Source organism: Hydractinia symbiolongicarpus, chromosome 8 (genome assembly GCF_029227915.1).
Source record: "Hydractinia symbiolongicarpus strain clone_291-10 chromosome 8, HSymV2.1, whole genome shotgun sequence".
Classification (NCBI taxonomy): Eukaryota; Metazoa; Cnidaria; class Hydrozoa; order Anthoathecata; family Hydractiniidae; genus Hydractinia; species Hydractinia symbiolongicarpus.
This window is the reverse complement of record NC_079882.1, coordinates 18,771,143-18,782,935: the sequence shown is the minus strand read 5'-3', so window position 1 is coordinate 18,782,935 and position 11,793 is coordinate 18,771,143. Positions and strand designations below refer to the sequence as shown.

At 36.4% G+C, this 11,793-nt stretch overlaps 1 protein-coding gene across 1 annotated transcript; it reads right to left on the bottom strand.

The window, feature by feature from the left end:
- Positions 1-9,617: 9,617 nt before the first annotated feature.
- LOC130654224 (NADH dehydrogenase [ubiquinone] 1 beta subcomplex subunit 8, mitochondrial-like) lies at positions 9,618-10,797 on the bottom strand. Its single transcript, XM_057456769.1, has 2 exons — positions 10,609-10,797; positions 9,618-10,268 (listed from the first exon to the last, which is right to left on the bottom strand). Exons 1-2 carry the CDS (start codon positions 10,757-10,759, stop codon positions 9,841-9,843), a joined length of 579 nt encoding a protein of 192 aa, XP_057312752.1. The 5' UTR covers positions 10,760-10,797; the 3' UTR covers positions 9,618-9,840.
- Between the last annotated feature and the right edge of the window lie 996 nt (positions 10,798-11,793).

Genomic DNA, 11,793 nt, shown 5'->3' with positions numbered 1-11,793 from the left:
TTATTCCCTTGATGTACACGGGAGTGGTTTCCTTGTTATATTATTTTTTATAAAATTCCAGTTTTTAACACGCTAAAACTTCTACCTAATTATGTCATCTTCAAAACGATTCTAGATGCATGTATACTTGATTGTATTTTTCGTTTTTTTGTCCGTTTTTAACGCCATAGTTTTGATATTTAATATATATCCAATATCTAATTACATTTAAAGTTTATTAAGTAGCTATATTCTTGTTTGCCAGAATAAAATGAAATAGCAGGGGACTTGTGGAAATAAAAATAAGTGTTAATAATATTTGCATTTTTTTTTTAAACATGTAAAGAGGAGGAGATGAAAATATATCCTCTCCCTTCCTCAAAAATAAGACGAATATGATTTTTTTTCTATCTGTGCGTCTCTCCATACTAATTTGTGCTAATTTGATCATGAACGATTGAGTAGTAAAAGAAGGTTAGCTACCCCTGCCACATGATTTTATACAATATCCAATGTATATGTAATAAATTTTAACAAGAAATTTTCTATTTTTGTAATTCTGTTATTAGTTAATTAATTTTTAAATTATTATTAATTTGTTTGTTACAGAGAATAAAAAATAACATACAAATCTGGTTAGCTAGCCATTTCCTTACAACCCCAAAAAGAGATTCTCATTATGTTAGACATCTGCACTTCTGACGTTCTCGCGTAAGGTGTATTTTGTGTAAGCAACTTGACTTTTGACCTACAATCGTGTTCACAAATGTGAATTTCCAAGATCATACATATCATTTATATTAGACCCAAGCACTTTAAAGGAGAACTAAGGCTTGATAACAAATAACCTCGAACCTAGGGCCTGTAGCGTTTTTTTGAAATGAAGATGAAACGCGTTCCAACCTTTTATCAAAAAAACGGTACAGGCCTTGGGATCGAGGTTGGATAACAAGCTGTTCCTAAAATGTTTATAACGGCGTTGATTTATTATTCCTCTACAAGTTTTAAAGTTATATTGCAAAAGGGAATATGCTGTGGCGTACTTGTGGAACAGAGCTTTTGATCCTAAAGCTGAATTCCCAGATATAGAAAAGCATGGATGGACAGCGGAGGGTCAAATTTATTGGCTTGACAAGGCCTTCCCAGACGATATGGAAGAGCTTTTAGAGGAGGAGAGCGATTACGAATCAGAGTTTTGCAGTGACGTGAAAAGTGACTAAGAACGTTGATGAGAATAGTTACTGATTAGTCGATTCAAGTTTTTCTCTCATTTTTGTCATATTTATTTGATTTCTTTGAGAGAAATCACAAGAATATTGCAAAAATCAAGATTTGTGATTACTTTTTGAGCTTTGCAATGGAGTAGCCTACTTACTCAGGTCAGAAACATCGAATGCTGAAACAAGTATTTCAATAAGGTGTCAAAGCACCCAAGAAATTCTTACTTTGTTGTTTCCTGTCTTCTTTTAATTCGCTGCCATAAAAACAAAGTTATTATTTTAAAATTTCGTAGCCAAAGGTTTTTTTCTGTTTACGGCAGCCATTTTATTCTGAACACCTTTTCTCTCAAGCGGGAAATTGATTTCCATTAAGTTTCATCTCAAGAGAAAAATGCTCCCGAGCTTTCTACGCTCGAGCGGAAAATGCAGTCGTATGGAAACCTACCTTAAAGGGGCTACGGTGTGACGTACGGAGTGTGGTTTCTATAGCTGCTATACGGAGTTTGGAGCCTGCCAACGAATGTTCTTAAAGTGGAAATATTGCAATATATGACTGTTTAAAACTATTTCCAAAAAAAAATAAAAAATAATCACCATAACGAACAAGTTAAAAAGACAAGCACGTCATTTTCCTACTTTTTATCCATCGTAAACATACGAGGTATACTGTAGTTATACGGAGTGTGGGAACATTAGTTTGATTGCAAAAAAGGATTATGGCATACAGATTGTGAGATACCGAGAGTATGTTAGTATATGGAATGTGAGATGCTTAGTATACGGAGTGTGACATGCTTAGTATACGGAGTCAACCTCGTCCCCAGGACCTCTTTTCGCTTTTTTGATATCGGGGATGGCGCCATCCCCGATATCAAAAAAGCGAAAAGAGGTCCTGGGGACGAGGTTGTATACGGAGTATGACATGCTTAATATACGAAGTATGCTATATGGAGTGTGCCACGCTAAGTATGCGGAGTGTGACATGTTTGGTAGGAACAGAATCCGATGTATTGTCAATGAATTAAGGTTTACAATGGCTGGTATAAAAGTATACAATTTTAAAGTTACGTAATAAAAAGTCTGTATGGGTAGTTTTATTGCATACAGAAACACACAAAACAAAGTTATAAAGATTAGAATGAATATATTGGAAGCCATAAAAATAAACTTCATACAAAACGCAAATAGTAAACTACATCATGCAGTTGGACTGCCGGTACTTCGAACACCGATTAAATCGAACTTTTATTAGCTGGAACTGTTATCTACGGTAATTGGCACTTTGCATGCTTGTCTCATATTTTAGACGTTTTTCTTCTTACACAAACTATTTGCTTGTTTTAGGCACAATTTTCTAAACTGGAATAGCTCAGAGTAAATTTTTAATAAGAATGCTTAGTTTAGTCTTTCACGCTGATGCTGCATTCGCTAATGTCTAGCCAAACCAGTCTCGGCATTATACTCTTAAAGCTGTCTGCGCCACTTGCGAATTTGAGATACTAGTCGTTAGCCCGTGGAAAATCTACGGGTTCACCCGTCCTTTTTATACCGCATTGCGTGCTTCTCGCTATTGCGCAGCTAAGCTACCATTTTGCGTGACAGACAGACAGACAGACAGACGTATACGGAGTAAACATGTCACTATACGAAGTTATACTCCGTATACGCATGCCTATACGGAGCCGTACTCCGTATAGCTGCACACTCCGAATGGAACAACGTAACGGCTGTTGGTTTTCGACTTTAGTGACTTACATGAAAGTCGAGCTGATGACGGCGAGAAACAAAAATGGTTATTTCCGGCATGTATGTAATTTACAGACTCGAACATATAGATAATCTAGAATTTTTATCTTCACCAGTCTTGGTCATCTTTTCATCCAGAATGAGTCTTGCTGAAATATTTCTTCGTAATATACTTTTCGAACAAAATATTGAACCAGCGAGCAAAGTGCGCTGGTCTGTTCATTGCGCAAAACGCGTTTGCCGGATTTTTAATATGCGTGGGATATACGGAATGTGAGCATTTTAACCGGTTCGTAGCCCCTTTAACTTACGCTCACGTTATTAATAATTAACTATTTCCAACTGCCATAACATAAGGAAGGAAAAATATAAACGTAGTAGAAAAATGAGTCTAAGTATGTAAACACTGCTTTTATGAAACCTAAAATTGAACGTAAAAAGCAATCAAAAACTATTTTTGACTTAATTATTTTTTTAAAACTAATTTTAGCCGGTTGAAACTCAATGTACGAAATATGCAAAATGATTAAAATTTGTAAAAATAATAGGTTTTGTACCTTGTGCAAAAAAGAGTAGAGTCTGTTGTAACATTCAAAAACTAGTAATTCCCGTACCGCTACACTAGACTGGTATCCTGCCGTGCTTCACTAGTCTCAGTAGTAAAAACGGCAACAAAAAAGGAGGCCATTTTAAAGTTCTACCGACCGTGGCACTACTTTGACCTTAAAGAGCCAAAGCTCACAAATACAAAAAAAATCACAGTTTGTTCTACGGCCTTATTTCAGAATAAATAAAAACATTCGTTTTTGGTATTTGTTGGTATTTGGAGAGGAGCTACAACCCGAAGACTTTAGAAACTGAATATCTTCAAGTGTGACTGTCCTTAATATATTTATCTCTGTTGCTGCAGGAAGCCCATCTCCCATGCTTTCCAATTAATCTATCTGTAATGTTATTATTGGCGGCTGCTGTTTCCCCTCCCGATCTCAATGAATGCAAACCGAAACTTTTTGTTTTTTCTTTTGTAATCGGTTTTAATAAGTCCATGAATGTGTCTCTAATCGGCAAGGTACGAATCTGGTTCATGTTTCGCTGTGAGGATGTACTTATTCAACCAATAAATTGGACAGGAAGTAGAATTGGTTTTAATATTATATATAATATTACCTTCTCGATGCTGATCTGTTTTAGATCGAAGAACGTTAATTTTAATACCTTCGTGGCCTTGCTGGATGTCTTTTACCTTTAGTTCCTTTAACTCTCCAATTCTTAGGAATCCTGCGAATCCCAAAACGCACATCACTATAAATCTAAGATGTAATAAATTGTTAGTATACCCGTATAGTTTTACTATTTCGGGAAGTATTTCTGGAGTTAAGGGTTGCTTCTTATTTCTGGTTGAAGATTCCGAAGCTTGTCTTGTAGCGCCTTCTAGACATAATTTAATCAACTTTTGATCAGTTGGACTAGTTATTCCTGGTGAAATATGACCCCAACGAATGCCACAAAATGCTGATGTTAGAGCGCTAGGCGGAGACTGTTTGTTTAACAAATCGTTAAGATAAAGACACAAAAACGGATCTGCTGGTATGCTTCAAACTTCGCTAAAAGATTGTGACCACCTGACCCACTTTTTCCAAGCAGGTTTATACTTATTTAGCGTAGACTTAGCGAACGCCAATTGGACCACTTCTGGAAGAGAACTAGCAAGATTGCTTAATCGAGGGATTTCAATTGATTCTTCTGCCTTCCATATGCCTTGCCGGGAAACGTTACCTAAAGAAATATCACAGTAAGTTAATAATTAGTCATATATACGTTACATTACGAAATGTTTAAATTTTTTTATTTATATTTCGTCTAAAAAAGACGTATCGACTCGCACTGGCAAACAGCCCAGCCACCCAAACAAGGTGTTCTGCCCAAAGAGGACGTATAAGCTTCAGCTGTTGTAACACTAAAACAGCCCGGCTACCCAAAGAGGGTTTCCGTCCAAAGAGGACGTATGAGCTTACACCGGCAGTTGTAAAACAAAAATAGTCAACTACCCAAAGAGGGTATTCAGTCCAAAGAGGACGTATCATTTTGCTCACCCGCGTGTTGTAACACGACAGCCAATTACACAAACACAAAGACGAGGCTTATTTCAACCTCTTGAACTCCGTTCAAGCTTTTGTAACAGGAAAACAGCCCATTACCTTCAAGCGTGGTTTTAATAGCTTGTTGTTGCGACACAAATTTTGCAAAGTGTTCACTCAAAGTTGTAGAAGTAAAAATGCTATAATTTAATATTCATTGCTTTTTTAGTTTCCAATGAAATACAAGGTATTTACAACGACAAATTCCGAACTTCGAAAAACTAAAATGCTGTTAGTAAAGCTAGAGTTCGAAATTTAACAAATCCGGAAAAAAAAACGAATTTTCTGTGCTAATGAAGTAAGGGTCTAATACCAAACAATCCTTTACGAAGTCGTAGAATACTTTACTTTGGTGTTAGCAACGGTCAAAAATATGCCGATTTCCACTCAGGTACTATTAACACTCCGCTACTTTTACAAATTTTGATATGCGTTAAAGTCTCACCAACAAGATTGATTGAAGGGCATAGCCAATTAAATTCCGTGTTCCATCGTTCTGTAAAACAGTTAACGCAAGACGTCCCTGGGCAATAAAATTTTGAATTAAACATTGCCACTTTTTTGTTCAAGTTATCAGCGAACCTGTCAACCGTAAATGTGCCAAATTTATTTTGAATAAAAGAAAATGTTTTATTGTTTATTTTCCAATCGTGCGTATCGTTATATTTTGATAACTCATCAGCCAAAGAATTAAGTTCTCTAGGGATCCACGACGATTCTAATTTAATGTCGTATTGAATACACAAGTTGAAAATTAGTACGGCTAATGCTTGCAAACGAGGTTTTGTACTACCGACTTCAATGATGCGTGAAACATTAAAATTATCAGAATACCAAAGGATTTGTTCATGTTTTAACATCTTAGCGAAACTTGACAAAATGTTGTTAACCGCTAATAACGGTACCAATTTCAGTTTTTTCAAAATTTCCTTGAGCGATGATATAACCGAGTCGTTGCACAATGTATCCGCTGTAACATTTTTCGCTGGCGTCAGAATACACTATATTCGTAGTCACGTGTTTTAATATAAAAACCGTTCTATTTTATTCTCAAAAGTTTAGTTCTTCTAAACATTCCGATTTGATATAATAAACCTTATCCCATTTACCTTTCGATTGTACAAACATATACATTTGGCGTGAGAACAACCTGCATAGTGAACCTATTCCGGGACTCATGAAAATAAGATTTTCGGCAATTCTCGACATTTGTCTTGGCGTGATTCTTTTGCGTTCTAATATTACCTTAACGAGTAATAACAACTTTTTTAATTTTTTCTATAAACGTAAAGTTTTTCGTTTTCAAAACCTAACCATTGCCAAGTTTGAGAAGGAATCAATGCTGATTTTTTCATATTTATAGTTAGGCCACCATTTTTTAAATCCTTCTGAATTAATTCGCTGTGATACGTAGCTCGATTTAAAGATTCGCACCCAAATATATTATCGTCTAAATAAACTAAGCAACAAATTCCTTGTCCTCGCCATTTAATAATAACATGAAGCCCTGGGGGCTCTAAGAATTTCCGCTCGCTACCAAAATATTTGATGACAACCTGTTAATTCGTTGTGTTATCGTGCCAAACATTTAAAAAGGTTTGGTGCATGAAGCTCTGAAGATAAAACACACAAGTGACATTATATCTTTTTCAACAAATGCAAACAAAGCGAAACGAAATAATAAACGAAAATACAGCTTATCATTCATGGTTGAAAGTCTTGCGATTGAAACGTTTATGGTCTTAACGGCATTTGGTTTATAAAAAATCAAAATTTTAATGCGATCACCATTATGTTCAGCATACTTTTTTTGTTAACTGTGCCAAATTTTGTCGAAAACAAATACCAATTTTGGCCTGAAACGTCATTCAGATGACTTCCCAGTACTTAGGGAGATGGGGTACGAAGTTTAAATCTGTGACGTTGCAATTAACAATTGGGACAGGGCTAGTTAGTTAGTCAGTTATACCAATACTATCCTCCTCTCAGAGGAACGTGAAATCCCAGGGTCGATTTTTTTCTCAAAAAATGCTCGCGAAACCTAAATACTTTCTGTGAGATTTGGCTATGGGCATGTGGTGATATCCGTCTTTCAGGTCGAATGTCTCGAAAATGTAGTGAATTTAAACTTTTTGACGTCTAAAAATTTGTTTACATGGCTAAGGTCTAAGATTAACCTTAATTTAGAACTTTCGGCAACAGTTAGAGGGTTACAAATCTCGATCGATCTCCTTTACATATCTATCCCTCAGAAGTTTCAATATGGTGTCTTCCTGAAAATAAGGATGATTTAAGCTAGATTTATTATTTTTGCTGAAAAAGGTGATGGTTCTTTTACAAATGGCAAAAAATATCCGTTTTTCACTACGTTCAACACAAAAGGGGAAGCTTTTAAATCTTTCTCCCAAAATTCGTAATGCTTGCTGATTTTTCCAGCTACAGATTTATGTGAACATTTAAACTCAACTGAATGTTTGTTACGATTACCAATTGTTTTCTCTTCTGGATTTAGAAGCGTTGAAAGGTTGTCGCGTGAAGCAACTGGTGTAGAAATGACCATATTGTCCACACGACCAGCAGCAGACTGAAGAATTTGGTTTTTGTCGAAATTCTCGAAAATCTTTGAGGCTTAAGTGGAAAAAGGTTCCGTTTCTTGCCTCCGAAATGGAAAACGTCGTTTATATGGTGAGAATCTTGGATTTTTAAAAAAAAAAATTTCTTTTTTGCTTTGCAGATTTTATAGCTTCAGAAATTTGTTTTTCGTCATCTGACCCAGAGGCAAGATCGTCTTTTAGGTATTCCTTAACCGTCAACCAGTCCTCTCTATCCGCCAAGCGAATAATTTTCAGTCTCTTAAGAAGGAAATTTTCTCAATGTTCTCTATTGGATTATCAATCTTTTCCAATACTTCTACGTTCAAATCGTATTGCTTCTGGTTACCGTCGCCCTTTAACTGCACGTTCTCCAATTTTCTTTTTTTTTTTAATTTTTTAGAAATGGTGTCAACGATGCGATCTGTGTCGGCGTTAACTGCAGGAGGAAGGACCGCTGCGTTTGCCATTGCTTGTTGCACGATGTTTGTGATGGTTTCTTCTAGTTGATTTTGATCCATTTTTGTTACAAATAAAAAGCGACTGTCTTTGATGCTGTCCCAACAAATTGACGTCTCCTTTTAAACGTGTCTTCACGGCGCATGCGTGAAGATATCTCCTTCGCAGATGCCAAAGCTTCCTCCCGCGGAAACGGAAAGAAACTTCATTTCCTTCTTTCCTGCGCAACGAAGGAAATTTCTCTACTGAAAGTGATTTTGTGATAGCAAAACGAAACAAAAACAGTGTGTAAGTTTTTCTTTGTTTACCTACTTTCGCATGTTGTTAAAATTGTTGGAAATTACTCTTTCTAAAATGTTGTTCTACTGGAATTTAACTTGTCTTTATCATCGCTCGAACCTCACGATAAACTATAATCTCTCTTGGAAGACCAAGAAGAAAGTGCATCCTCACAGGTCCAGCTGAGCTATGTACACCGGTGTGACAAATCAACACAAATGTATGAAATATACTGGCTTTTGTCCGATAATGGCGGTGATTGCTAATATAATTATAGCTTTTAAGGGACAAAATTTGGATATAATAAAATGCAAAAATTTAAATTTTTGTATGCTGTTGTTTTCGTGATATTCACTTTCCTTGACCTTCGCGTTGATTTTCCACATTGCGGACGTCGCAGAGTGCGGCTAGCGCATTTTCAACGCTTATCACCTGCCCTACACATCTGTCAAAGCGAAACTCCCGCGCATTTGAAAGACGATGTTGTATTGCCAAAAAACACTTCCATTTTAGTACTCGATTTGCTAAATATATACCCTTAAATTGATAAAAAAAGTTCCTAACAATAAAACTTAATTACTTGAATTTACTCGCAATTAATTTTCGTGAATAGCTTAAGTTCTAACTCAGTGAGTTAATAAGGGGAAAACTTATAACTCGCAAAAATTAATTCCCCTTATTAACTCACTTAGTTAGGGTTTAAGCCGCTACACGCTAGTTAGTGTGAAATCTTTAGAGACAAAAAAAAAATGCAAAATATCACAAAACGTTTGAAAATAGGAAATACGATATAAATATAACCTTAGATTTCCACGCCCACTGAAAACTCCCGAAATCGTCTACAAATACAATTTTTTTCGCGGATGGTATAAATAATATTTTTAGGGTACATAATTTCGCGAATAATAACGGCTGCAAAAATTAGTACCATTAAGGTAAAAATATTTATGATGCCTTGAATTCCATCACCGTCAAAAATATATGTAGTGTTTTCTATTTGGTTTGAAATATTTTACATGTATAAGTATTGAAATATGTTTTGTTGTTATAGTTTCCAATAAAAAAACGAGCAGGAACACTAATTAAATCCAAATTTAGGGCAATAAAACGTTATAGCTTAGTTATCAGTTTTCTTGTATGAAAAAATCGAGAGCAGGGATGAAAAAACTAGGCACACAGTTTGTGTACAAATAAAATGTGTATCATTTTCTATCAAGCAACATATTTATTTCTTCAAAGAATTAACATTAATTTATTATTGCTTGTTTAACTTAGGTTTAACTAAATCTCATAAAGTGCATGAAAAACATCACTTATAAGTTTCTAATTTTTGATGCCCTGAAGAACATGGAAACAATGGAGCCTATCAATGTCTGCTTATATATACTTACAAAGATGTTAATTATATGTTATAATTTACATGAATTTCTACCACCCAAAATGTGGCCGTGGTATTTTTCTCTTTAAATCAGCTTCTGTTGGGTTTTTTTCTGGATCACCACCCAACTCTAAGTACAAGTTATTGTAAGGGTATGGTTTGGGAACTGCTGGGTTCCTTGAAGGTGCATCATAAACATATTCGGAATACCAAACAACTGCACCAAGCAAACTTAATGCTATCCCTAAATGCAATGCCATTTCACCATGGGAATACTTATGGTTTGTCATATCATCAGGCATCCAAACATTTAGTGCATCGTGATTCACATGGAGGGGTTCTCCGAAATGCCTTCTTTCCTGTTGGTCCCAATATTTGAGGTTAGGATCTCGATTTTGATATGACCATTCTTGATAGTTAGGATAATCACCAAGACCTGTCCCATCATCCTTCCATCCTTGATCAATCCACTCTGAACCTATAATAACTTATATTGATACATTCATATGCTTTCCAGATCAGCTTTATGGTAACCATCTAGCTACAATCCCGGACAAACTTGGTTTACAAAAACGAAACACAGCACATTTTCCTGTTCCATTTGTTTGTATCTTGTTTACCAGCCTAACCCAGTTAGCAAGCTACAAATTTATACCAAGTACATGACAAAGTACCAGGGGCGGGCATTGTTATACCATACACCAGTTTCCAACCTCCCTCAGAAACCACTTGACTACATGCTTTTTGTAGCCTTTGTTTTAATTTGAATGGAATGCTTAGAAAATGTATGTAGGGAGCTATTTCTTATATCCACATACCTGGTGGTTTTATAGGTGGAGATTTTCCTCCGGTGTTGCTTGCAGCTCTTACTGATATGTTGTTACCATGGAAAATGCTACCCCTGTTAATAAGTCTTCCAAAACAAACAAGTTTTTGCATTTTCCCAAATTCCTGGCACAACCGCGCCATTTTTAATTTCAGCTTAATCGGCTCGCTCGAAACTATCACTGTGCTCCCGGCAAATATCGGAAAAATCGGACCCATAACCTATGTCGTCATAGAGGCCGGTTTCCATTTAGCGCCTTTGTCGCTATAGCGCGAAAAAAAGCGGGACACTCTTGAACTAATCCGGATTTTGCGCCTAGATCACCGGCGCTATAGCTTTTTGACTAATCAAAATGAAGAAAAATATTAATTCTGTACAGTGTTTGTTTACATATGCATGACAGCAAAGTGAAATGATTGAGCAAAAAAACTTCTGAACAAACAAAAAATATTAAATATTTAGAGTGTGCTTTAATGTAGCCCTTCCACAAACATGACTTTTATTCTCCTCTTCTTTTTAATTCTTCAAGAAACAGATCATTCGTTGCTTTTGTGGCGCCGTAGATTAGTGGTTATAGCTCTCGTACTCTGTGCAGGAGACCGAAGTTCGATTCCTCTTGTCGGCGATTTAACATGGGTGAGTGAATGTTACCATAGCCCCGCGTTAACCCAAGCCATGTGAGGGAAATTGGGGAAATGGCTCACTGTGTAGAGCATTGGATGTTGCTGGAAGTTGTCTAGTAGAGCGAGGGCCCTAATTGGGTCTGCGTAGCTCAAGATGAGCATTAAATACTCTAGGACTCTCCATCTAAGCCATGGCCACTCCTGGAAATAATAGACAGGGTATATCCCTCGATATTTGTGAGGCTAGCCATGTAAAATATGCACATCTATCTATCTAGAGATGCCGGAATGGACCATTTTTCAGCAATCATTTCGACTAAGCGTGTAAAGAAGGCTATGCACTCATCGCCCATGCCATCGCACCATTTGTCGCAAATCACAGAGAAATTAAAATGGCCACCGCGGCGATTAGCCACATTGGTCAATTGAAACTCGGGGTTTCCGCTAAGTCATTTGTTTGCGTCTAAATTCTTGTTTGAGAGAACTCATTTTATTAACCTCGAAGAAGAAAGCTTAGTTAACTAGGCTAGTGCGTTGTTGGAACCTTTCGCCGT